The following is a 27319-nucleotide window of genomic DNA, read 5'->3' as shown; positions in this document are numbered from 1 at the left end:
CAATATCCTGCCTAGGGAGTCAGCCAGCAAGGCAACCCAAGCCAAGGTCACGTGCAGAGAAGTGGGAGAGCAGCAGGAGAGCACCTGTCCCTGCTCCCAAAGCCACAAGTGTCACTCCTCACACTGGCAGGAACATCTCCTGCACAGGGAGTTCCCAAAGCATGGAGGTGCTCACAGCTCCTGGAAAGGCAGGAATGAAAGGAGATGGGAAAGTGATGGCTAGGAGAGGATGGGAGGGATGGCACAAAGTTTTTCATCAGTTAAAACTTTATGAACCATTTTCTATACAAAAATCAAATATTAAAATATCCAACAGCAACTCAGGATGACAGGGAAGTGGCAGCTAGATATCAAGCGTGTTTGTATTCAACTCTTTGGGGTATAAATGAGATATAGGGATGCATTGGGAGAACTAATGTGAAAAAAGGTGAATGATTTTAATATCTTTTGTGAATTTTGATTATTTTAAAAATTTTAAAATAACTATGAATAAAAGAAGACAGATCCATGTAAAGTATAAATCCTTCTCAAGGCCTATCCATGCAATTGCTCAGTACAAATAAGGAATACCAAGGAAATAATGGCTCATAACTCCACCTCATAGTTTGCCTTACCCAGCTGAATGGGATTCAGCTTTGGCTCACACAGTTAATTTACTATAATCTTTTCATGCCCCTAAATATTTACTGATGTTTATCAACACAGAACTTCACATGTTTGTACACATTAAATAGTTTGTAACAGTTCTGTTCATTAACAGTGGAAACCTAAGACTTGAACATGAATTTTGTATACATGAAAGATATGAGGGAGAAGGCAAAAAAAAAGGTATTACAAGAATGATCTAGGTAGAAACGAAACTATATCTCAAAGAAAAGATCTTTTGCAAGGAAAAGCAACACTCAATTTGCAAAGTATTATTATGGTTATTATGACCATTATTCACACATCAGGCTGCTAATGGGAAGCAAGTCAGTGTATCTGAAACAATGTAAGTGCTTTCCAACCACATCTGCAAACCAATCTAAAAGGGAACTTGCCCAAACTTACACACAAATACAACAAATATGACAGCACTCATACAAGCTAATTTTGGCAAGGAGAGGTAGCAAACACTGCTTGTGAATATCGGGACCAGCTTAGCACTGATAAGCCTAGCAACTGAAACTTTTTTTATCAATCTTGGCACAGACATTAATACTTCAAATTAAAATGTTTGGCAGGCTCAGTGTCCCATTCCCAGGGTCCCAAATCAGCTTCACAGGCTGTGGTGAGCAGATGACTGTGATAACAGTGCCTTGGAAGGCAGTGGAGCCATGGATCGCTTGTTTCAAACAAAAGGAATCAGTGGCAGCTGTCTATGTAAAAGTCTGTTCTGGTTCAATTGATATCATGGCTGAAAGAAGAACAGAAAATGTACAGAACCTGGTTTTCTGCGATTTCCATTCTGCATCCTCAGTTCCCCCCATCTTGCAATTCCTTCAAATTTCTTCAATTCCTTCTTCATTAAAGACTCATACTGAAACATTTCCTGGTACCTCCTAAGTGCAGCATCCTATTTTTCCATACCCTTCAGTATCCCCATCCTGCTGCACAGCTCCAGCCCATCACTGCCAAGTCTGCCAATGCTGTGCAAGAGGCAGCTGCCCACTGTCAAATTGATGAATTAATTAATACCAATCAATGGACTCAAAAAGTACTGAGGGAGGAGGCCCAATGGATAAATGCACATCTGACCTGTTTTCCTTGTTGCTTTAGGAAAACAGCTAAGGAATTGCCCTTCTCTCTAACTGCAATTTTTTTCCATCCCCAAAACAGAACAGATGCAGTTGTTACTACTCAATTGCATCAGGAAGTGTCTCCTTGACAGCAGAAACACGAGAGTACTACAGAGCTGTTGCATAACACTGAATTTTAACTCGTGTGAACAGAATGATCCATAGATATCGTATCACACAAGAGGAAACAAGCACTGAGCACGAGCACTGGAGAGGTAACAAAATAACCTTGAAAAATCAGAAGAATTAATGTCATCCAGTAGACAGTTCTTTCAAAAAAGTTCCACTGCAGACATCAATTAATACAGTTCTCACACCCTAACCACTGATGTACAATCCCTTTGGGTGATATAAGTGTCACACATTCCTCTTTCCATGCATGGAGTGCTTCAGAGACTTTTAAAGGACACTGGGAGTTTGTCTGAGAGACAGCAGCAACACACAGACTCAAAGGCACAGGACAGCTTCTACATTTTGTCTGCACATAAGATAACTTTTGAGGTTTAATCAAGGCACATAATCCCCACAATATCAAATTTCATTGAAAATTTTCACTTTTATTAACTTGAGAATGAAAACCTCTGCTCCTTGAAGGTGTTGGATGGCAAAGTAAATACAGGAAAGCCATAAAGAAGGCAGTAAGCTAGCTGACACAAAACCAGGGATTTACTTCACTCCAGGGAAAAATAATGTTTCCTGGGCTTCCCTGAACCTACTAACCTTGTCAGTCATAATTAGATGACAATGTAAATGTTCTGGGAATTCTGCAGAGGCATTCTCCAAAAAGAAATCCTACCCAATTCTGAACATTTTGAAATGTAACTTCCCATCCAACTTGGCTTTCACAAATTTAAGACAACCCACAAAAGACAAATGTAACATTATTAATACAGCTCCAAACAGGCCATTTGTCATCCTGGCCAGCCACTCTGGTACCTTTGAAAAGAATTCCAACCATCTGCTCAGACAAGATGAATTCTCCTTTTCCATTAACATTTCACAAGAACCAAACCAATGCAGTGATTCCAGCTAATGCCAGACACAGCATGCACAGAGACAGAAAAACAAAGGACTTATCAAGTCTCACACATAAGGAGCAAGGGGCTTTTAGATGAACAGGGATTTTTAAGACTGGAGTATCTCACACCAAGGAAGAGCTTCTCAATCCTAGTCTTTTGAGCCCGGAAAGTTTCATTTCCACTTTTCCTGAACTGAAACTAAATATAACAATTGCAGATTCAGTTTAAAAAAACCCCACCCTAACAAACAGTACCTAAAGAGTTTCTCAAAGTGCACCTGAACTGAGCCTTTCTTGGGTTTTTTTCCCCCTCAGACACTGAAAAGACTTCTGAAAAAGCTGATCCCTTGATGACAAGAAATGTTGCACTTTAGTGGGAATATTACACGAGATGAATAAAGATCAAAGTAACTTTCGGTTACTTTGTTGCTTTGTTAAAGAAAAAGGGGAAAAAATATCTGTATTTACAGATCCTCAACTGGAATGACAGAAATTTCCAACCCTTTACATACCATAATGGCATTTCATACTTGCATGACTGGTATGCCAAGTTTCCATTTGCTACAGTAGTGCCAAAAATTATAGCACTACCCCAGCCCTCCTTCCATATGGAAGCGAAGAGTACAACCCATCATTACAACACGACCACAAAAAAAAGTCCGTAAAAGCCCAAAAGTTCAGGTGTGAGTTAGGGGAGAGCACCGATGGCTGGGGAAGGCAGTGCGGGAGGCACGGAGACATGAGGGAGCTCTGAGCGGCCACGGACGGAGCGCGCCGAGCCGGGCACAGCCGCTCCCGGACGGCGGTGACGAGGAGCTCCGATTGCCCCCACAAATGGCGAACGGCGGCACGAACCTCACCAGCACCAACCTCACACCCGCGGCGGGCACCGGGCAGCCGCAGCCAGCGGGACGCGCCCCCAGCGCGGGGCTCGGGGCAGCGCGGCCCCTCCGAGGGACGCGACCCCGCCGTGACAGCAGCGGCGCCGCGACCCCGGGCCCCGCCGAGCCGTGACAACGCCGGCCGCCCCTCGGCCCGGCCCCGCCGGGGGCCCGCGGCGCCGCTCGCCCGCCCACCTACCGTGCTCGGCGCTGGCGGCTGCTGCCATCCCGGAGCTGCTGCTGCTGCTGCTGCCTCCGCCTGCCCTCGCTCCCGAGCTGATGCAACAGCGCGTCCGGAAGCCTCGCCCCGCCCGCACTACGCTACTTCCGACGGGCAGCCCTGCGTCACCCGGGCAACGGGCAGCGCCGCGCGGCCCCACACGGCCCCACACGGCACGGCACGGCACGGCACGGCCCCACACGGCACCGCCCGGACCCACACAGCCCCGGACAGCACTGCTCGGACACACACTGCCCGGCCCCACACGGCCCCGCACAGCACAGCTCGGACCCACACCGCCCGGCCCCACACGGCACGGCCCCTCACGGCACCGCCCGGCCCCACACAGCACCGCCCGGACCCACACGGCACTGCCCAGCCCCACACGGCCCGGCCCCGCACGGCCCGGCCGGGAAATGACCGCCCAGGGCATCGTGCCAACGGCGGAGTCCCCGCTCCGAGCAGCGCCGCCCGCCGCTCCTTAAATAGCCCCAAGGATGGAGGCTCCGCCGCAGAACAAAGTCCCAGAGCCAGCTTCTGTCTGAGCCACTGTTTTATTGCTGTGCTTCAAACACAGCGGTGCTGAGCACTCCGATACAACACAAAATGGTTTCGGAAACGAAAGCATCGCAGTACGCAAAACCAGCAGCGGACTCCTGGTACCCGCCCGCAGGTTGGGACAGCACTGTCACAAACTAAGGGATGCCCCAGCTCCTGGCTCCGAAGTGGGCATCCAGCACCTGTGTTTAATATTTTATGGCTCAGAGGTAGGAAGGTCATGTAAACATGAAAAAAACAGAGGTATTACATCCCTTCCGGCTGTCTCCATGAGCTGAGGAGGCTAACTCTATTTCTACCAGCAGTTCCTGACACCCTCATTTAAGGAAGTCCTAAGACACACATATGTACACAGGAACATTTTTGCAGTTCCTCATAAACATTAATCTTCAGCTCCTACATACAGTGTTACGACTTTTTAAAGTGTTTAATACACTGTAATAAACCTTGGTATCTATGTGCCTCAATGCATCCAGTAGATAAATAATACATTGCTTCTTTCCCAGTCTCTTTTTCCAGATGAGAAGCATCTGATATGATTGTTCTTCTCTATTATTAGGAAATTTAGATATAACTTCATCAATATCATTTTCCTGTAGAAGAGTTCTCATAAGCTGCTTCCACTGTTGTGGTGGTACTTCCTTTGTAAAGACACCAAAAGTCTTTCTCAGTTCTGCAAGAAGAAACACACAACACACATCAGCTTGGACTTTAAAACACAGGGGTTTTTTTTCCATAGCTCACACACATACTTTTCCCTTAATTTTCAGCCAATACCTGCACAGACCAAACAGCAGCAGCAAGGCAGCTGGGTTTGGCACCTAAGAAGCAGCAGGACAAATAAGTTTTCTATTAAGTGGTCTTGAAAGTAGCTAAAGGTATTGGTGCATTCTCAGTTGTGGTCTCCTAAGGCAGGACACCATCCACTGTCTGATTTTGGGGAAGGCTTCATTGGCTGGCATGTTCCCTTGGCAGGGCTACTGAAGAGGAAGTTTTAACTACTTCATCATGCTGCTGGCACAGGTTGGCCACACCAAGACCACCACGAGCAAAACCCATCACTTGGACATCCAGCACAACAATTTTCTGCCTACAGGAGGGTGTATGGAGGTTTGATGTGCTCTTCCATGTGAGGAGACATTTGACAGAGAGATCTCTCACTCTCACCTACACCTCACTCAGTAAAGCAGAGTGCACTGCTGCAATGCAGACTCGTTTTAAAACGTTTTTCAAAAATTGGTACCATTCTTAAAATCATGACTGTGCTATACTCCCATGCAGAAAAGTCATGCTCCAAAGTAGAACAGTTCACCACAGGGATTACAAATGCAGCAATAATCCTGTTTCAGCACATTTTACAATAAACTGGAAGCCTTATAGCTCTAAGCAATATTCATTAGCCTCGTTATACTATTCCATAAGTAGACTGAAGTCAACAGGAAATAAAACCAAATTCCAAGTACAGACAATTTATGGGATACTTACCACATTGAGAGAGATCTTTAACAATTATCTGACTTGGATGTCATATCTGTAATAACAAAGTTGGACCGTTACTCCAACAAATCAGGGTGTTTCACTCTCTATTGTTTTTTACCTATTTGACAACTTGCTTTTACGTCACATGCTGCAAAGAGGGGAAGGAAAGCAGATTTCAGAGCAGACCTGAAAGTACTGGAGTAAAGAAAATTGCGTTGTGAAACAAACACGTTACTGGCTCCAAGGCAACATTTGCTGTTATCACAAAACAGTACCTTCTGTCAGGGAGGTCAAAGAGGCAGAGTAAATTAAATGAGGGATTGAAGGTTTTTTCCCCCAGGCTATCACTTCCCATACTTCCTATTACATCTTTAAGGGAAAGTTTCCTCTGTTGTTTTGCTGAAAGCTCTGGGAATAGTTACGAGCTCAACTAAAGGGATACCTATATTAGAGAAAATGCAATGATCATTTCACACAGGTACACTTATCTTACAATTTGCTGGAGTTCCACCTGGAACATTAGATAGGGCAGTCTTCTGAAAAGCAGAATTCTGCACAGGTTTTGCTGCCAATGAGGACTTAGCAATCCTCCTCAACCACGCTGTCATACGGCACTTCCAGCTCCTGCACAGGACACTGCCCTGCTCAGAAACCACACTATTTTCCACTAGTTTCTTCTGGGGGAAGAAAAGGAAATACTTGAAGCTACCAGATGTCAGAGAAATAAAAGAAGAGCTGATAATTTGGCAAAGTAACAGCCTTTACAGAATTAGACTTCAAATGTGCAAGAGATGATCCGAAGTTTCCCTCCTTTGCCTCACAACCGTCACAAGGACACACACCAAGACGCTGAAGACCCTGACTGGAGTTCTGGCCTGGCTGAGGTGGGTGCTTGCCAAGGGATTGTTCACAGGTGTGCTTGCTGTGTCACCACAGTACACTGCTTTGTGCAGGGCCTGACAAGGAGCAGCTCACTCTGTACACTTACACCTGCTGCACAGTACCCACTCATCGCAATAGCCCCTGGATTTCCCCACCTCTTGGCCAGATGCCACCCGCTTTGGAGGAGGACTGACTTTCTGGGGTAACTTTGGTGATCCCCCATGGAAGATCCCTCATATGCCACACGATTACCATCAAGGATGGAGACTGAAGCCCCCCCCAAGGACTGAGACCCTTAAAATTCTAACACAGGGGTGCTGGCCTGTCTGAAGCAGGATGTCTGCCAGGTGTTGCCTACAGGCGTGTTTGCTGGACCAAGACTGGTTTCCCATGGGACCCAGTCCTGAAACAATGGGTCCTGCTCACTGCTGGGGCTGAATTATTCTGTTCGGAACTGGACTGTCTGTACTTGTTCTCAACAACTTATTCTCCACTGTCCTGTACCTGTTCCCTCAACATAAGACTATAAAAGACCCAAAGACTTTGAGATTCTCCCCAACGTGACAAGATGGATCTATTGGCTGGACCATGAGGATTTTGTCTCTCTGTTGGCAGCTAGTCCCCCCCTTCTTTTTCTCCCTCTATCCTTTAGCTAATCCTTCTATCACATTTGCTAAGGACATTCAATAAAAGGTGCATTTGTTTTGATTAATACTGAGAGTCCCCTGCTGTGTGTCTTTTGCACTCTGAGATTAGTAAAACAAACCATCACAATCCCCGCTTGTACTAGCAGATTGTGACAAAATGGTTTCAGAGCCTGACTCTCCACCTCTCTGGCTGTTCTGCACCCACTAGACTGCAGGGTAAGGCACACAAGCTGCCTCCACAACAACCACAGGAAACTCCTCCTAATGTTCTTACTGATGTGGATTGCTGCTTGCTCCTCTCTAGGTACAGAAGACAGGTACTGCTCCTAAGACAGGAGGGAATTAAACTGCCTTGCTGCACCCGAGATGACTTAACAGCACCAGGGGCCCCAAGGCTATTGCTGTGTCAAGGCTGATGCTCAGAATTGTTGCCAAGTAGCCTGTCAGCTCCATGGCAGTGCACTACCTTGCCTGTGGCTGGATTAGCTCTCCTGGTGGGTTCACAAACTATAATCAGTTGAAAGAAGCAGGTGAGCACCCATGTACATGGCATAGTTTTTGTGAGGGGAGAAGGAGGGAAGCCATCAAGAAAGGCTCCCTTCATTTCTGGCATTGCCAATTCATTAAACAAGCATAGCCAGGGAGTACAGCACCAGGTCAGCAAGACCAGTACAAGCACAAAGCAGAGTAGCATGTCTCACGTGACAGGTAGCACTAAAGCTGGCAAGATTTAGGAGTATTTGTTTATATGTGGAAAACAAGGATGAGGAGTTACTGTTCTGTGTTTATTAAGGCACAAGCCCTTTGTAAGCATAAGCCAGCATGCTTTCTGTTTGCACAGTGACAGTGACCCACAGGTGACACCACCCCATGACTAACATGCATAAGTGGGGATGTGAGGCGGAGCCCCCCTACATATGACACAGATAGTTGCACATCATTCTCACTGAAACACTTTCTGTTTATGGGTATAAGCACATTATAGAAGTTGATCTTATTTATACAGGATAATTCTTAAACAGGAAAACAAATGACTGAAAGAGCACTGTCTTTTGTTTCAAAACCCAGCATCAGCTATTCAAGTATCAGCAGCTGTTGGGGGCATTAGAGCTGTAGGAATTCACTGGTTCTTTGGGAGGGAGCGTGTGTGGGTGCCAAAATACTCAGCCTCAGGACTGCATCAGTGGAATTCTCCTTAGCAAAGAAGCTCTTACAGAAGCATGAGCACTCCAAGTGCAAGACTTTGCATCTGCCTGTGACAGCTCTTAGATGAGAGACAAGTGGCACCATGCACCAATTTGTAACTGCATCACTCTGCAACTATTTTATTGAAATTAAAGACATGTTATATTTGCTATTCCTATGCTACAGCATTTTTTGACCAGGTTTTTTGTCACGTTTCTTCATCAGCTTCTATAAATAGGTGAAGTGCTGCAAATCTGGCCAGGGCGTGAGGGGAGATACAACCCAACAAAAAACCTGGGGTGTTTCACATATTTGAGCCACTTATGGACCTTAAAAAAGAAAAAGAGCAGAGTTTAGGGTGAGCCTTTGAATATCTCTTTCAATTCTCTTTCTTCAGTCTTCAAGTATTTTTGACATAATTAAAATGCATTTAATTACTCAAAATGTCTACTTAGTAACATTAGACAAGAGTGCATACACTGGGTGGGTAATGCATTGGTGAGGGACAAGAGAAGCTCCAGGGAGAAAAAAAAAAGTGCTGTACACACACTGAGAACAGTATGGATATCCTTCCTAGTTGCTCATCAAGACTAACACTTGTTTTGTAAAACTAAGACTGAGCTCATTTTTGCCTTGTGGTGCTGGTAGTGATGTAGTTTCTAAGTAGAGAAGTTAAAGCCAGCTTGTATTTACTTCATCCAGCCTTGTGTTTGTCTTGCAGAATGCTGGACTAGCAATAGGTTTTTTAGACTCAAACAGTAAAGTTCTGAAATGGCATTTGGATGCCAGGGTATACCCAGCTTCAAGCTGGAACAAATGCCAGCAGCCAGTCTCGGCTGGATAAACCCTTTTCAGGGATGTACTGTGAGACTGGCATGCTCTGAGCCCCAAACTCCTCCTCTTTTGGGACTGCTTAGGACCAAGAATTCAGACTGCCAGGTCCTGGTCTGTAGCTTGTGACATGAGCCCAGAGGCAGGAAGACTCAATCGCTTAGTGGATGAGGAGTGGTTAAGTCTTACGAACTAATAATTTGTAGTCACAGTGCAGTGAGAGCTGGAACACCACCATGCTGCAACACCAAACAATAGCTGCCATCACATGGGAAGCAGCAAAAAATAAATTAATTGGATCAAGGTATCACTTGGAGACAGTCTGAAGTGAAAACTTGCAGCTAGTCCAAGTTTTTTCCCCACTTCCAAAGCATCCTGGTCACAGGCTCTGAAGTGTTTTCCAGTATTGACAAGGAGACACCAGCAGCTATTGAATGCATCAGACACTTGCTAATTGATTTCTGACCTTGCATGAATCACAACTTGTTGCATCACAGGAACACATCCTAGCAGAGATCTACAGTGAGACAAACATTGAGAGCTGTGTGTCAGGTACAATTAGGCTGTGAACAATTAGAGATTAAACACTGGGTCCATCACAGACTTACCAGACGCCCCTCTATATCTTTAACAGTTGCAGCAGCTGAAAAAAAAAAAAGTGTCTGAGCAATTTATAAGAATTGCAGCAACTTAAACATGGCTGAAATCACACAAGACTTATACACAATAGAAACTTTTGTAACACAGCCAAAGCTTTTAAAAGCCATTTAGTTTCTTTGACTGGTCATATATTTCATCCCAGTACAACCCTTAGCAACAACACAAATACTGTGCCTTAATACTGCTTAGCATAATGAAGACTACAAGATGCTGTTTGACTTTTAAGCCACTTCATCCTCCACTCCAGCTTTTGTTTCTCAGAATTTTTGTAGGCTATTGCAATACAGAAGGCAGAAATTGTCTTTACTGCAATACAATCAGTAAGACATGATTTCAACAAACCCAGCACTTAAGATTCATAATAGCTTTCAGTATTATTTTAACCATGCTAGTAGCAAAAATACTTTGAAACAATAGTAGAAATAGAAGTTTCCAAGGAAAACAGCTCAGTTTCCACTACAAAATTAATTCACACAGTACTTACCAACTTGAATATTCACATTAAGAGGTTCAAATTACTAAAGGGAACCAATTTGTACCAAAAAAATCTCCACAACCAAACACAATGAAAGGAATTAGTGATCTAATTAGCTGCTACTTTTTGCCCCATGCACCTGAACCCCCACACAGGTTTTTTCTCTTTGCCAACGCAAGGCAAGTTGATTGGAGAAGTCCTTTTTAAGGACCTTATGATAATCTTGCTTTGAAGCAGAGGCATCTGCCAGCAAGATAAGAAAACTCATAGTTAAGGATTATGCATTTTATTTACCAAGCAAAACTACTCTTCCACTTTACTCATTTGCTAATTTCAATCACACACAAAATAAACTAGAGCTTAAACAGGTCCCTTGTAAGGCAACACAAGAACCAGGGACAGCCCTAGTGCATGCTTTGCCCAGCTGTGGAAAGCAAATTTCATGGATAATAATCAAGCAGTTACCTTTATCACACTTCAGCTTTTTAACAAGAACAACAATGACAACGAGGAAAACCAAAGCAGCCAACACAAGCCCCAGAATAAACCAATCATGAGCTTCCTTCACTGCAAAGTAAGGAAAAAAAAATTAGTACTGAAACTGTCCCCCCAAAAGATATTCCTTGCTGTCCTAGAGAAAAACCTAAGCCCAGAACTAGTACAATAACCCAGACAGCTTGTCCTGGGACTCTTATGGACATATTGCCCTGAACATGTGAGCACTTGTTTACACTGCACATCGTGCTCCCAAAGGCATCAGGGAACTCTGCAGAGAGCTGCAATGCAACTTCCACAAGGTTTTATGGAGAGACACTTAAGGGGAAACAAGTATGCAAAAGAGGATAGCTAGCTTTGGGTGCTGTAGCATGGACAGTGAGCATTCCTAGCAGAAGAGGAACCCACTCCAGGCACAGTAAACATCTTCACACTACCCAGAACTTTCAACTGGGTCACCCTTGCAACTTGAAGAACCCTGGCAAACACATCTAGCTTTTCACCAAGTGAAACTCAAGGCAGTTTACCCCAACAACCCCTTTGAGAACTTGTCTTTAGCAAATAACTCCCAGACTAAAAGGCAGCTGCTCTTAAGTACATTACAGCAGTTGAAACCGCTGCTTTACAGACTACTCTGGTGTTATTAACCTGAAGCCACAGACCCAACAAACCAAGGTGAGTGGGATTTGTGTAACAGACCTTGATTAGTTAAGCCTAGTTCCATGGTATCAGTGGAATTCATGATTTCTTTCCCGTCCAGATGCCTGAAGTGGAGGGTAACAGAACATTGTATCAACATTTCCAGATCAGTACATAGCTCTGTCCAGGCATGATTCTTTTTCAGACAGAGCTCAGAACTATGAATGGAACATGCATAAACTCTGATAGAGGTGTACCTTTAAACAATCCAAAACAAAACTGCAAGATAAAATAAAAGCAAAGCAGATAAAATTGACCTATGTTAGCATCTAAGTGGAGGGAAAAAAAAAAGCCACAGAGTATAGGCATTATTCATGCATGGTTAGTTGCCTTCAACATGTAGTTCTACATACTAAAATTTTAAGCTGGGTGCTAGAAAATTCATTCAAATATATGTTTCTGTGGAAATACCAACATGAAGACATGAAAAATGCCAATTTACAGCCATAAGCAACAAGCACAATCATGCCCAAGTCCACATCTTTCTAGGTCTCAACATCACAGGTTTTGACACCTAAAATTTAAATGCATGAATAATGCCATATGGCTTCAGGGCAATTATTTACAGCCTGATGACATGTGTTAACTATTGGTACAGACTGGGCCACAGCTCTAACATTCCCCAGAAGGAAAATAGCAACTTATTCTCAAACTTACTCTTGACTGATTCTCCGACATATTTCACAGCCCTCATCTTCACAGAAATACCCTGGTTTGCACTGGCATTCAGCATTCTGTGTCAGGGTACAGGGTCTCAGAGTTATCTGACCTAAAAATAAGTTAGCAAGTGCAAAGATTATACTCAGGCCATAAAGGCGATTTACTTTTAAGTTTAATATGCCCGGTGAAGACCAGGTTTTTCACATTAAAAAGGGGGAAAATTTTAAGGTTTCATAAGGTTTGGTACCTTCTTTGCACTGTCTGCAAGCCAAGCAGTGCTCCAAGCCGTTGGCATGGGCAGTAAAGCTTTTTCCTTCCTTGCAAGGGTCACATTTTCCTTGCAAATGTGAAGTATTGCAGTGATCAGCAACAAAGGTACCTGTGGAAGAAGAGAACTGGCAGCAGCAGCAATCTTGGGATCTTTTGACAGACAAAGGGCTAAACCTAGATATTACAACACAAATTTCTGAGAAAGGTTCAACTCTTCCTTGCAAATCAATCACATGCCACAAAAACCAATAGGCACAGGAGAGTCAGGAGGCACATCTGCAATTTGCCACTCAGACAGGGAGAGGTGCAAAACGAGGCGCCCAGCAAGGCAGGAAGGATGAGTCACTGCAGCAGGCAGGGAGCCTGTGGATGGTGCCATTGCTGAAGGAAAGGGGCAAGCCCAGGGAGAGTTGCTTTCAATAAACTTTTTTTTCTCCTTTGTGTGAATCCTACCTAAAAGCACCAGTAAGCTTCTGATAATAATGAGAGGTTTCTTCTCAGTGCAAAACTTGTTAGCTCTGCACACATTGAGCAAGGAGGAGAGCAAAACCATACTGAAGCTTTGCCTACAGACACAGAAACATCAGAATTCTCCTAGGCCTGTTCTTTGTGTTAACTAAATCAATTAACTTCAAAAACTTTATCCTCAACCACAAGCAAAGGCATCCTGGCTTGATGCCAAAGCGCCTCTCCCAGTCACCACCTGTTGCAATAAGGGGCTCCCCTTCAAAATGGAGCCCAGCCTTTACAGCACCAAGAAGTCCTCACGGCTCCAACCAGGCTCACACTTTCCCAGCATGCAGTGTAGGAAGCAACTGCTATCAGCCGTAACTGCTCAAAGTCTTACCTGCTTCACAAAACACACAGCAGTGATCTTGATGGGAGTACTCTCTCTCCCCGCAGTTCGCTCGGGCTCTAGGCATCGTCAGTAGCACAACCTACAGCGGAGGCAAACAGGCCTTTTGAGTGAGTCATCCTGCATGGACATGATAACTATCTTGGGGAGATTAACTTGTAAAGACGTGGAAACACATTCAGAAATTTATGGGAAGCCACAGAGGAAACCCAAACTAATTTCTGCTAAGTGCTGCTCACAGCAGTAATTGCCATCACAAAGCTGGGGTTAAGGCAGCACCGTGCTGCAGCTGATGGGCTTTAGGCAACTGTTGCCACACGTTCCTGCCTCCACATAAACTTTTGTTTTCTTTCCACTATCTATCTCACTACACTCGAACTGCAGATGCCAAAGTTTTTGCGGTGTGCAAGGGATTAGTTTCTTCCTTCCCCCATCCTTTTAATTCATCAGAATCAGTGCTAGTCTCGCTCCCGCAAAATTGAGGAAACGCCCCACAGACTCCTCGGACACGTCTCACTGGCTCGAATCTCAGGCAGAAGTCGAGTCATTAGCAATACTACAGGAGCATCGGGAATGTTTTTTTTTTTTAAGAGGCAGAAAGGTGCAGACCGCGCACTACTGGGCAGGGCTCCCCTGCAACCTCTCAGTGCCGGTATATCCAAGCGCTTCCAGAGAGGCGAGCGCACGCCCGGCCCCGCTGAGTCACCTCCTGAGAGGTCTCGCATACGGAGAGAAATCTTCCAGAGCAACAGCGGGAAGGGGGAAGAGAAGAGCAGGCCAGCACTATCATCAGCGGGCATCGTCTCAGCTAAAACCAAGAGGGTCCCGCTCTTTAAACTCTCTCCTCGGTAGACTGAAAATCTTCCCCCTAACTGTGGGGGGTGAGAAAACTCCCAGTTTCACACTTAAACAACCCGAGGAGTATTAAAGAACTCACTCCTGACTTGTAACTCTTATTTTTACTCTGAGGAGAGAGGGAAGGGCAGCAGCGAGTGTGATACGAACAGATGGGGAGATGCGGTACATTCCTTGAGGGCGCTGGGTTCATGCCAGCGGCGCTGCCGTAACTTTCCCTAGACATCAAACACGAACAAAAAGCTCGAAAAAGTTACCGAAGTCTCTTAAAGAAGAAAAGTACAGAAAAACCCAAAGGCTCCTTCACGCTAGAGCAGGAGGAAGACTTTTTCCGCCTCAAAAGCCAGGATTTAAGTTCTGGCTGCGGACGGCTGCGAGCCGCCACTCGCGGCAGGCAGGTGCGGGGCAGAGAGCCCCAGCGGGCACTCAGCAGCAGTGGGACAGAGAGCCCCAGCTCCCACGGCACTTACCAGCAGCAGTGGGACAGAGAGCCCCAGCTCCCACGGCACTTACCAGCAGCAGTGGGACAGAGAGCCCCAGCTCCCACGGCACTTACCAGCAGCAGCAGCCCCGCCGCTCGCCCGGCTCCCATGACGGTGCCCATCGCTCTGGGCTCGTCCCGTGCCGCCACCGCCTCTTATTCCGGTGCGGGGGTGGGGCAGGCGGGGGCAGGCGGGGCACGGGCTCTCGGGCCTCCTGCTCACTCCGGCACAAGGTGGAGTTAATTGCCGCAGGTGCTGAAGGGCTGTCCACCCTGATCACAAAAGCAGCGGGAAAGGCTGTGAGGAGAAATTTCCCAACATGGCGCAAACGAAGTGCATAACTGGGCTTTTCTCACGTTTCTCCTCAGTAGTTGTTCTTCCCCAGAAAAATAACGTTTCTGGCCATGATTTTCCTCAAGAATACTTTTCTTTTCCCATGTGCAAGTAGGATCATTCACCTCCAGACTGTTCAAACTGGATTAAAATTAATAACACAAGGATTCATAGGCTGTTCCTTTCTGGATTAATGTTTAATCCTCTGTGACAGCAGCCCTTAAATGTTGGAAACTCTTCCTCTGCTGATGCTGAATTAACTTGTTGATAGTTTCTTTCACTGAACTGCTGCTCTTGTGGTAACAATGTTTATTTTACTCAACTGCAGTTACAAGTCCTAGTGCAATCCCTGTGGGTGCTTAGTTTGGTAAAACAGAAATAATTCAAACAATTTCCTGCATTCATATTTACACCTACTGAAGGCTTTCTGCTCACCACTGCTTCTCTTTGGTTCTGGGCTTGGGCTGTTTGGGTTTTTTCTGTTGTTGTTTGGTAACCGTTTCCCAAAGCTGGGATACAGTTGTACCCAAGGGATGCAAACAGCCCTACTGACGTGGAGAGGCTCCTATCCTTAACTCAAAACACATGCTCCAAAACCAGGATGAGAGTGATGAGGAAGGCTGTGCTGACAGGCCAGAGATGTGCTGACTTGCTGAAGCATTCAAAGGAGATTAGTGCATTTGTTTGCACAGCTTTACATCCAAACACTTGGATACATCCAAACAGGAGCAAACACTTTGGAGCTGCATAGGGAACTTTGCACAGCCTGGAAAGCAGAGGCAGTGCCCTCTCACTGAGTTTTACACCACATGCGGCATGGGTCTGACTTCCTCAGAAAGAGTGACTAGGATGACATCCTTCAAAAAGGCACCCAATCTGCGTCAATAATGTTGATATTCTCCAAGGTTGTGTCCTCAAGGATGAAGGATGCTTTGGTTTTCTTTAGACTTTTGCTAATAACAAAGCCACTCTCACCCCTTAACATTTGTGATCAGTTTCCTGAATGTCAGCTTACAGATGCTGGCTCTTACCCTGCCTGTTCATATCAGAGAGCTGCAGTTCTCTCTGTGGAACAATCTATTCCCTATCCTCAAGTCCTTGATATAAAGGTTTCCTAAGTCCAAGATAAGTTTGTACATTTGCATGTACAAAAGTGAAAATCATGGGAACCACTTCTCTTTCTGTGGAAGTTGCTACAATAAGAAGACAATTTCAGACAATTTCTGACAATTTCAGCCAGAGTGGTATCAAACTGCTATTGCCATTCTAACTTATAGCCCAGGTCTGATATTCTTAGAGGCAATTTCCCGCAGATTTTCATCTAGAAAGTAATTTACTTTTAAAATACTATCAAACACAAACCCAAAAATAATTTGTCAGATAGACTGCCACTGAAAGTTGTGTGTAGTTTTATTTCAACATATCAAGCACAAACAGGTTTCCCCTAACTGGGGAATATGACAAGGAATGTACTTAAAAATTTGGAAACATTTACATTGAAAGATAGCCCAGACTGGCACCACCACTAAGTATTTTAAGGCTGTATATATAGCAGTACTTACCACTTGGAACTACTTCAGGCCAGAAAAGAAAGGCTTAGTATTGTCTGCAGTCTACAGAAAATATTGCAAATCTTTAAAAAATGGTGTAAAATAGGAAGACTATTAACAGGGTTGAACAATGCAGTGGCAAAACCCTCCCTCTTTCCTGACCTTTGACAATAAATGTGCCTAAGACCGAACACACGTACACCTACATCGCTCCCATCCTCCTCACCTATGCTGGGGCAGTGGATTTCTCTCTACAATGCTAGTGTGTGATATTATAAAACAGCCATATAGCAAATAATAACAAGAAGAGTAAGTGACCAGGTTTTACAAACAGGCGTGCGTGTCTGACATCACCCTCAAAGGGCCAGAGCCAGGACACCCAGTCAGCTCCGTAATCAGACAAGGAGCTTTCACTGGATACTTCCCATTTCCTAAAGCAGAATGGCTCTAGGAAATTGTGTATATTTACAGTTTCTGTGGAATGGAAAATAAAACACATCCTGAGGTCCCATTCTGCATGGGCTGACTAAACAGATGACTTAATATCCCAGGGCTGGATTTTTTGGACCAACATCAACTCGCTCCTGTAATTAAAGGCAGCCGGACAGGCACCATGGACATCAGTTCTTTACAGCTCCCCAACTGCTCTTCCTCACTCCTGGAGCTATGACCCAGGCCACCATGACTTTTCCAAAATGTTGAGGTGATTATCATTTTGGGGTTACCAATACTGCTGGGTAATTATTAATTGCATCAGAAAATGACAAAACATAGAAAACAAATTGCACAATTAAAGCTACATTTGGCTTCAGCATTAAGGCCCATACAGGTTAAGAGGTCCTTGAAGATGTACATGTAAAAGGCAAAAAATGACATAATCTGCAGGAACAAAGTTTTGCAGCTTCCTAGGTCCCTTTTAACCTCGTTTCTCCACTTCCTTCCACCTCTGCCGTGTTGGTTCTAAAGTGCTTTGGTGCCTCGCTGGGCGCCTTGCGCGAGTGGCCCCCTCCTGCAGCCAGTGATCATTATTGCTGCCAAATGTAGTGATTTTATTTGAAGACATAATTGATGAAGAGTTGACACGTAAGAAAGATGCAGAGGAGAAACCAACAGCGAGAGTCCAGGAGGAAGCTTTCCGAAGAGGCCTTCCTGTGGAAGGACTTTTTGTTCAGAGCGCTGAGGTTTCTGCAAAAGAAAGCAACATGATTATTTGTGTGTTGGAGAGAAGTGTGCCTTCACACACGTGTGCACACCACGAACTTCCCCACCAGGAGGGAACCCTGCACTTTGGTGACACCCTCAGGGGTAGAGCAGTGTGCCCCCCCAGACTTTGCCTCCCTTTTTAACAGGAAGATTAGTGTTTCTGGCTGCAGCTGGTTGGCATGGGAAGGGCACAAACCCCAAGAAATCTCTTCATCCAGCACTCACTCATAGCCCTGTGAGTTTTAACCTGTGCCCTAACCTTCCCAAACCTGCCCTGGACACTCCCAGGAGCTGCAGCAAAGCTAACAGCGCATCACCAATGACTCTGGCATCCAGAAGGGGTAGATTTCACATGGGATCCCACCTCACTGAAGCCTTGGCAGGGCTGGATAATACTCCTCACACAGAGAGGAATCAGCAGGGCTCCCTGGAGCTGAACTAGCAGTTAATTCCTCCCCACAGGAGTCTGCAGGGCAAAGCCCACTGTCGGCAGCAGATGTGGTTACTGTTTCCTTCAGATGGCAACCAGCAATTTGTACAAAAAACTGGAAATTAGTGCTTTTCTCCATGGAGCCCAGTTTTTCAGAACACATACCCTGCAAACTGAGGAAGTTCCTAACATGCTGCATGGATCAGAAGGCCACACATTCTGCCTGGCAGAGATTTATTTTTAGCCAGGGCCTGGCCCAGCCCTTTTCAGTCAGGAGTACCTTCAGCTGAGTAACATCCTGAGGGTGATACTTTTTGCTCAGAAAGAGACTGTTAAGGGGAAGTTAACGGCTTCAAGCAGAGTCTGGGTTTGTCTTTGCAGTATAAGTGGTTAGTTTATCTGCAACAACTTGAACTGCACTCCTGCAGCTCACAGAGACATTCTAAAGACCACAGTAAAGAGTTAAATGCCACACAGTTATTTTTAACCCATTAAAATCATTGTTTGATGACAGCAAATGGTTACCTGTGTATGTCCTGTTGGGCTTTCTGTACGGATAAGACAGCTGAGTGAATTTCCTTCAGGTGGTTCATTTCTTTCCCACACTGAGCGCACAGGCTTTCAAACCCTGTGGCAAAGCATTGAAGGACAATTATGTTTTGCATCACCATTCTGGTGGTAGGGAAACACAACACAGCAAGTGGGTGGCTGTGAACTAATTGTCACTGCTAGGGGGGACACTTTCAGGAGGAAACATGGGGAGGAGACAGGGAACAGAATCTTCCAGGCAGAAGATCCAGGTCACTCCTGTGACTCTGGGTCAGGGTGCTTCTCAGTCAGCTCTAAGGAAACAATGCTCCTCAGCTTAGGGGAGGAGAGAGGAGTGCTCACACCTGCTCACTCTCTCAAACATTCAAGGTCACCTCTAACAAAGGCAGAGAAAAGAGAGAGAAACACAGCCTGTTTCCTGTGTGTTGATTGGAATGTCACTGTATTTTTCCAGTTTTGCCAGGAGATGGGAAGTCCTTGTTGTAAGGCAGAAACAGCACATACAGAGAGAGAACAGAAAAGCAGAACATTCCCTGTGATGCCTGTGGGCTGTTGGCCCATGGTATTAACTGGGCTGGGAAATGTCCCAGGGCTGGCTCAAGAATTAAAGTACCAACGAAAGAACATTAAAGCTTGACCCAGTGACACCCAGATACTTGCCATCATCATCTGAGAGCTCCTGCACTGACTCTGGTGTTGAACAGCTGCTCTCTGTGTTCTGGCTGTGGTTGGAAGGCTGATCACTGGTTTTGCGGCGCCTGCAGTCTTTGGCAGACCTCTGGATAAAACAGGGATTAGATGTGACTCAGTCTCTACCACATTGAAGAGGTGTGTGATTGCTTTAAACAAAACAATTTGGGGTGCTGGGAAATAAGTGTGAGATTGTGAAGTTTGATTGCTTTCTCAGCAACTCCTAGTAGTGGACTCTGGCAGCTACTTAAGGATATTATACACGTGCCTCATACAGGAGCATTTCCCCAAGTGACAACATTCTTAAGGCACCTATCCAAATTATTCCTCTTGTAGCTTTAACTGACACATACTATAGATGAGCCTTAGAGTTCCTTTGTTGAATTATGTACCTAACTTGGCCAGGTACGTAAGAGAAAGCTAGAAAAGAAGGAAAAAATTAGAATAAACTTTCCCAGCAATGATTTTTCAGAAGGTGCATGGAGGATCTAAACATCATGGAATTTTTATGCCTAGTTTCTTGATGCATTTTGGAAAGTTTTGCCCTCTCTCTCAGATGAGTAAACCAAACACATTAATTCGAACTTCTCACTACAGGGTCTGAAAAGCAGTCATGAACTCCAACTTCCCCACTGAATCAGAGACATTCCAGTGTGGGGCATTACAAAAGAAAAGTCTCTGTAGATAATAAGATACAAGTTTTTCAGCGTAATATGGGTTATACTTAGCAAGTTTAGCAGCTCTACATTTGCAAAGTGTGTTATGAATGACAGGTATTGCTCCAAAGATGGAAGCACTGAAATAGGAGAGTATTATCACTGTATTAGGGAAAGGATGGAAAGATGTTTCTTGTCTTGTCTGAGAGAGTGAATGATAAAGGCTCATGGCAGAGACTGAAACTGAAGTCAGGGGGTCTCAGTTATGTACTCCAAAACCTACAGGAAGTTTTCTGCTTTGGAAACACTGAACAGTAAAGTTCAGCTCAGTCATATGCAAAATTCAGTGTAAGAGTCACTGTCACTAGCATTGGGTGGAAGAAAAATGCCAAAATTGATAGAATGAATCAATCAGTAATTATAATTCCTGGGAGCTAATAATGGTATAATACTGCAGGTCTATAGTCACGCTATATATTACCCAAAACAAAACTTTCAGCTTATGCTGTGCTTTTACATGAAAACGCTGTAGAAAAAGAGCTGTGTATCTAAACAATCATAAAGAAGATGATAATCCCCAGAACAAGCTTTTTACCTTGTGCCGTGTGATTTGATTGTTTATGCATGTTGCTTTGTGGTTTGACATCCTTGTGGATAAGTGTCTTTCCATTGTCTGAAGTATTCCATCCTTCTCAAATTGGGCAATGTCGTTCAAAGGATCCCAAGGCCTTAGACTTTTGAGACCAAATGAGAAAAATTCATCAGAAAAGCAAGAATCCCACAATAGCCCAATACACTAATTCCACGTGCATCAGGGCAGGCAATCATCCCTGACAGTAGCCAGACTTTACAGATGCAGTGACAGGACTAACAGAAAGTTCCCTGCACATTCACAGCTCCTTGCAATGAGTGTGGGGGTTCAGTCTCCAGAGGCTTTGCCCCTGTTGCCCAGGGGAGGAGAGCACAGTTGTTAACTCTGCTCTGAACAGTGCAGAAAAGCTCTGCTAAATGACTCTGCCCTTCATTGCAGCAATAGGAATTTTCATCAATGACACAGTGGATTTTCCATTGCCACGCCCTCATTTCCAGCTATTCCCAATTAGTATCATGAACATGTATTCTAATGATGACATGGAGCTCAGAAAGGGCAAGCTCTGGACATAGTTTTGGGGAATGGCAGGGCTCCAATGACAGGTCTGTAGCCCTGCTTGCATCCCAGGCAGTGAGATGTGTTGGGAACCCCAAGCCCAGCACTCACTCCTCGTATTTGTAGCGCCACTCGTTGGTGCTGGCATCGTGCCGGAACAGCAGCGGTTTCCATTCCGCGCCGCTTTCCCTCCGCTCCCGGGCGGCGTTCCTCTGCTCCTCCTCCAGCACAAACTTCTCCTGCGTCGCCTTGTGCTGGTCACCTTTGTTTATTGCACTGGTAACGTGCTGCCAAAGCCTAGGAATAATCAAGGAAGGAAGTGAAACCACCTTAGAACCAGCAATGTATTTTGCCAGCTGGAACTTTGGAGCAGAAACTTGTTGGGTGTATTGAAACACCAGCAGAACTGTACCAGGATTGCTCAGCCTCTGTTTTTAGCTTGTAAGTTAAAGAAACTGAGGAAGGCAATTCTGAATGCTGTATGGGTGACCTGCTGAAGGAACTTTCTCTTAGACAACATCACCTTCAACAATAATTGAGTTCTTCAGTGCTGTCTGTTATTGAATTCTTATGCTGCTGTCATAAGAAAGTTGTGTTCAACTCACTGGGATCTGTGGTCTCTTTAGAGATGATTGGTGGAGAATCTGTTCTGTTCCTCATCCTTTCAGGCATTTCTGTTTAGAAGCCTTTGCATCAAAGTCTATACCCAAAACAAGTCTTTATATTTAAAATTTAGAAGCACTGGAAAATGAACTTATGCACACATCTTGTAGCTGCACATGCGTCTCCTATACAGGACTAAAAGCAGATCTGTAGGAAGCTGATGCAATCCACAAGCAACAAGCATGTCCTCATGCTTACAAGCTGTAATCATGAACACTTGTTTGCAGCTGCCAAAGACTAAGTGATCTATTATATGAGTTGTTCTCATTGAGCATCTGCCCTGGGGAGAGGATCTGCCTTCTACCAGAGAAAAATTACTTTTTTTTACTATAGCCAAGCTCTGATCAGCCTCTCCACAGTTCTTCTAATCAGAGCACTTTAATATTAATTTCAGATTGGAAATACTTCTGAGACTAGCAACTAGCCTTCCCAAAATATTACTGTATGCTTTAGTGTTTAGAATGTGCACAGGAGATCCAAGCTGTTCCATTATTCCCAGCTCCACAAAACACCCGTCCACCATTAAGAAGATGAATTCATTACTGCATTTAATTTGGAGCTTGCTGTGAAGCTCTTAATTTAAAAGTGATCCTGAAGCTTTCATCGTATTTCTATTACCATACATTAACACAGCACTTCCAAAAATGCAGCTTCTTAGATAAGTAACTGGATGCAGAGCAATGCCTTCCTTTCATTTTTAATAAGTCACTTCCCTATCTCTGTGTATGAATAATTTCTCCCAGAAACAAAGGAAGGAAACTCAGTGATGGGGATGGGGCAGGGAGGAGTGAAATAACAACCTGAGAATATATTTTGGTGGTGTAAAGCCTCTCCTAAAGAATGTAGTGGTGTAAAGAGTGAGTCCCCTAATTCTTTGAACCTTAGAGGGACAGCACAAAATTGTTTGACAAGGGCAAATTACTCCATCAAGAGTTGCATATGTCAGACAATGAGACCCTCCACGGTGAGCTGCATGACAGTATGAGCTTCAGAGATTCCACAACAATTGTGAAAATAGGTGATTTGCAGCACTGCAGGGAAGACTAAGCAATTTAGGCAGAATATAACCTGGATTAGATGGCAATTTATTCATGCAACTGTCAGCATAATAAGGAGTTTGGTGGAATGTCTGTTAGGGAACTCTGTAACTTTTCCTTATTCCTCCTTCTCTTGGATGCATGAAACATTATTAATCTCTCATATAGCAAAGGGAGCCAGCTCTGGCCATAAACTCTGGTAAACAGAGAACTGGAGATTCTTTGCCCACAAGACCAAAATTCTCCTTTAAAGAATCTCCTTCTGAAGATTAAGAGAAAAATGTACTGCAATCTGCCCTGCTTTGCAGAGTTAACACATCTGTAACTTATACAAATACAGACTTTATTGCTCATAATGCCCACTGCTGTTGATGCCTTGTGAAGGCTGACCTAGAACAGAGACCTAGATGGAGCTAAAGAATAAAGTAGGGATTTATTAGAAGGCCTCAATGGATCCACCTTGGGCAGCACAAGAGCCCAGCCAGGGCTACACCAAAGATGAAGCAAAATGGTCACAAAATGGACGACCGGTCATGGGGTCTCTCACTTTTATAAGTTCTGGTCCATTTTCATATTGGAGTTAATTGTCCAATTATAACTTAACTTCTGAAGTCCCATCTCTCTTGTTTTCCTCTCTTCAGTTCATGTTGTTTATGCTTTGGGGCCTGAAATTTGGATCATTTGTCCCTGGTCCCAAGATAGAGAAGGAATTGCTTTGTCTACCTACTCTGTGAAGAGAGCTCACCATCCCCTAATGTGAAGCTCAGAAGTACTAAAGCAGTACAGATCTGAAAAAATATAAAAGCTAAAACCCGAGGCATCACTTTCCAAACTAAATTTTTGTGTGTTTTCATTTTCATGCAATCCCATTCTTTATGTATGAAAAGGGGAATCTTTTTAGGGTGATGTGATGCAACACCAAAATCAGATGTCCACAGAGAAGTGCACAACGTAATGCAGAGCCAGGCAGCAACTGCATGTGCTGGCTTGGGATTTTGCCTGGTGCTGGCTGACTGTAGTGGAGAGGAAGCACAACTAATTTGATTAAAGCCAGCCAGCCCCACATAACTCTGCTCAACTCTTGCTCAACAACTGTACAGTGTGCATTATTCACTTCTTCCATTTTCTAAGTGTATTGGGTTTGCATGGCCGGGTTTTTGGCAACAGGGGTGCTACAGAGGAGGCTTCTGTGGAAAGCTCCAGAAGCTTCCACAACATCTGGGAGAGTCCTGATGGCTCCAAATATGGACATGGTGCTGGCCAACACTGGGGTGGGGGTAATGCCTCTGTCATGACCTACTGAGGAAGAAATCACAAGAAAGGTTGTGGCACAGTTTTAATTGTGACTGGAGAAGAGTGGGGTGAGGACATGTGAGAGGAACAGTCCTGCAGACACCAAGGTCAGTGCAGAAGGAGCAGGAGGAGGTGCTCCAGGTGCCTCCTCCTGCCAGATTCCTCTGCAGCCTGTGGAGCAGCCTGTCCATGAAGGGCCCTGAGGAAGAGTGATGCATGCTGCAGCAGGATGGACTCACACTGCAGCAGTTTGCAAGGAGCTGCTGCTCCTGAGATGGAGCCATGTTGGAGAAGTTAATGGAGAACTGTATCCTGTGGAAGGGACTCCACAGTGCAGCAGTAAAGGACTCCTCTCCCTGAGCAACAGGAGAAGCCATGGGTGACAAACTGACTGAAACCCCCACCTTCCTGTTTCTCCTTGTACTACTGGGAGAGGAGGTAGAGCTGTGAAGGAGGGAGGGGTGGGGGAAAGGTGGTTTCAGGGGCTTATTTTACTTCTCATTATCCTGGTTGGATTTTTTTAGCAATAAATTTATTTTATTCTCGAGCCTGTTTTGTCCTCAGTGGTAACTGACAATTATTTTCTCACAGTCCTTAACTCATGAACCCTTCATTAATTTTTCTCTCCTCTGTCCAGCTGCAGAAAAGAGTGAGTGAGTGATTTTCTTGGGTACTGGCATCCAGCCAGGGTCAAACTCGACACTAAGTTATGTGCCTGTTTTATGTAACCTAGATCATCCTACAAAGCCTGGTGCAGACTGCATTGGAGATCTCAGCTGAGATTATGAGGCAGGGTTAAACATCTGTTTAATTACATTCATTCATAAAATCCTGTTATGTGGTTCAAAGTACTGCTCTGTGGATGCCAGGACTTCCCACAATTCCTACATGTACTTTAAGAGCTTGTGGTTGAAATAACCCTTCTAAACAAGGTATCCAACCTCAGGATGACATCCTGCCCTTTTATAAAATGCTCCAGCAGTTACAGAAATCTCTGGAGTCCAGGCAGAATTGTTATTTTAAGCAGATAAAATGTAGCCTCTGCTGTTTCTCAGCCCAGTTTGATTTTAGAGCTGTACTTCATGAAAATACTCCAGAGTCAATAGTCTGGAAAGAAACAGGTAAATGGCTGGGTAACATGTGCCAACAAAGCAGGTCACTGCCTTTCCAGGACTGTGCTGAGGAATTGGAGGAGTCCTGCTGATGACAGAGGCAGCAGTGAGATGCTCCCCGAGCTCCCCACCTCTCTGACTCAAAGTCTGTCTGCTCCTCAAACAGCACAATGTGGCGCTTCAGCCTCTGCCTGCGCACTTCGCTCGTCGGGTTCCAGAACGTTTCTGTGCTCCCATTTTTCAGCTCGTTTATATGCACTTCTCCATCCTGAGAAGGAAAAGCAAATGAATCCATGACAATCAGAAAACAAAGGCAGAAATTAATCCTGACAAATTGAAGCTGCTCCTGGATGATGATAAGGGATACCTGTTGGTTAGGAGGCTTCTTTCCTCCTCTCTCCCATAAAATCTCACCGAACACTTCCTGAAAGTTTCTAAAATGAATGAGGCAAGGCATTGCCAGAAACAGTGGCTGCATTTACCATTAATCAGAGTAGAAAGGGACCTGGTTCCTTCTATTAAGTCTTGTCCCCAGACCTGAATGCCCACAGAAACCCTAAGATACTACTCTTTCACCACTGTTCCTCCCACCCAGCACATATAAAAACGATCCCCGGCTCTCTTTTCCAAAGTCTCCCTCAGCACTCTCTCTCCCGTGTTCGATATGCTAGTTCCAGGACTGATCCCAGGTCCCCAAGAGACCTCCAGTGTGGAAAGCATGAGGTAGGCAGGCATTATCAAGCACCACTACGTGCATCTCTAACAAGCATATATACAAGCACTCAGCTGCTGCTGTGACCCTAGGACTGAGCAGCATTGGGATTTACTTCACTTCTTTGTTCAGGTGAGTCTGCAGGTCCCAAGGCAAGAACAATTCGGGTGTAAGGATTTCTGTCAGAAAAGCCAGGAGAGCAGGCCAGTACTCCCAGTGGGGAAGGAGGAGAACCAACACCATCCTTACCCCACTGCACAGCAGCTCCTCTGTTCACAGCACACTGCTGCAAGCAGCACCTCACAGAGCCACCACTCCAAAGCCATTTAACTTCTTGTATACATCACTGCAGTTTGTGCACCACTAACACCCAGGACAAAGATCAAGGGAGGAGGGTAAAAGCAGAAGGCTGAGAGCTGAGCAGCACTCAACCTTGTAGCTCAGGAGAGCCCCTGGATGATGGGCTCTCATGGGTGGTGTTGGCAGGACCCACTGCAGACAAGGTACTCCACAGCCCAGCACAACTCACCACTGACAGGGCTCATCCTGCAGGACAGCGAGCTCAGAATGGAGCAAATCCCCTGTGCATGCTTAGAATGGGAAAATCTCCCAATTTCAAAATAGTCATTAGCTTTTTATGTAAAAAGACAGATTGCCTGACAGAACAAGTCCAGTCCAGTACCAAAGGCTACACTGTGGTTAGGACCTCACTATAGTAAGGGTATCCAGGCATGTTTCACCTGGCTTTCTTTAAATACCTCTTTTAGATGAGACAAATCTTGTCTCAGAAATGTCAATTTCTACAGACTGGCAAGGGAGCACAGACCAACTGCAATGATGATGTAGATGCTCAAATTTGCTCAGAGAAATACCCAGATGTCCAGGCCAAAGCCAAGGGTCACTGCTTTTGTTTTAGGTACCAGGAGTTCCAATCAAAATTAGACTACATCATTCACTATGCAACTTTATTCTTGCTGGATTTTGGCTTGAGGCTGGCTCTGAGTGAATCACTT

The 27319-nt window shown here is 45.0% G+C and overlaps 3 protein-coding genes across 12 annotated transcripts in view; all 3 read right to left on the bottom strand.

Annotated features, from left to right (window-relative positions):
* Nucleotides 1-3977, bottom strand: part of CARS1 (cysteinyl-tRNA synthetase 1) — a 33224-nt gene extending 29247 nt beyond the window's left edge. For both annotated transcript variants that reach the window (XM_063158632.1, XM_063158633.1), the window contains exon 1: nt 3877-3977. In XM_063158632.1, coding sequence (XP_063014702.1) covers nt 3877-3904 — 28 coding nt within the window. In that variant the 5' untranslated portion in view covers nt 3905-3977. The remainder of the gene's footprint in view (nt 1-3876) is intronic.
* Nucleotides 3978-4435: 458 nt separating this feature from the next.
* Nucleotides 4436-15043, bottom strand: LOC134419440 (tumor necrosis factor receptor superfamily member 23-like). 2 transcript variants are annotated; one of them, XR_010028047.1, is made up of 10 exons: nt 15006-15043; nt 13586-13676; nt 12716-12847; nt 12466-12577; nt 11809-11873; nt 11080-11181; nt 10088-10122; nt 9946-9996; nt 5941-8977; nt 4436-5128 (listed from the first exon to the last, which is right to left on the bottom strand). XR_010028047.1 is itself a non-coding variant. In XM_063158631.1 (9 exons), the coding sequence occupies exons 1-9, from the start codon at nt 15039-15041 to the stop codon at nt 8870-8872; spliced, it is 732 nt and encodes a 243-aa protein (XP_063014701.1). In that variant the 5' UTR covers nt 15042-15043; the 3' UTR covers nt 4436-8869. The 2 variants fall into 2 exon arrangements, 1 of the variants encoding a protein (XP_063014701.1); XM_063158631.1 differs by having other exon boundaries at nt 4436-8977.
* Nucleotides 15044-16656: 1613 nt separating this feature from the next.
* The window catches only part of OSBPL5 (oxysterol binding protein like 5), a 172792-nt gene continuing 162129 nt past the window's right edge, over nt 16657-27319 (bottom strand). For all 8 annotated transcript variants that reach the window (XM_063158624.1, XM_063158629.1, XM_063158626.1 and 5 more), the window contains 6 exons: nt 25726-25862; nt 21601-21786; nt 20938-21076; nt 19657-19774; nt 18973-19075; nt 16657-17999 (listed from right to left, as the gene is read on the bottom strand). In XM_063158624.1, the coding sequence (XP_063014694.1) occupies nt 17864-17999; nt 18973-19075; nt 19657-19774; nt 20938-21076; nt 21601-21786; nt 25726-25862 (819 nt within the window). In that variant the 3' untranslated portion in view covers nt 16657-17863. The remainder of the gene's footprint in view (nt 18000-18972; nt 19076-19656; nt 19775-20937; nt 21077-21600; nt 21787-25725; nt 25863-27319) is intronic.

This window comes from Melospiza melodia, chromosome 6 (assembly GCF_035770615.1).
Source record: "Melospiza melodia melodia isolate bMelMel2 chromosome 6, bMelMel2.pri, whole genome shotgun sequence".
In the NCBI taxonomy this organism is placed as follows: domain Eukaryota; kingdom Metazoa; phylum Chordata; class Aves; order Passeriformes; family Passerellidae; genus Melospiza; species Melospiza melodia.
The sequence above is the reverse complement of the archived record's forward strand: the minus strand, read 5'-3'. Positions and strand labels throughout refer to the sequence as shown.

What these genes read in the sequence shown, in the direction of transcription:
- LOC134419440 (XM_063158631.1), bottom strand. Translation starts at nt 15,041, where the DNA reads ATGGGAGCCGGGCGAGCGGCGGGGCTGCTGCTGCTG. An exon ending in TGTCGGAGAATCAGTCAAGA is followed by an intron (nt 11,874 to 12,465) that starts GTAAGTTTGAGA and finishes CCTCCACTTCAG; the next exon opens with GCATCTGGACGGGAAAGAAA. An exon ending in AAAGCTGAAGTGTGATAAAG is followed by an intron (nt 10,123 to 11,079) that starts GTAACTGCTTGA and finishes TTTTTTTTTCAG; the next exon opens with CTGCTGCAACTGTTAAAGAT.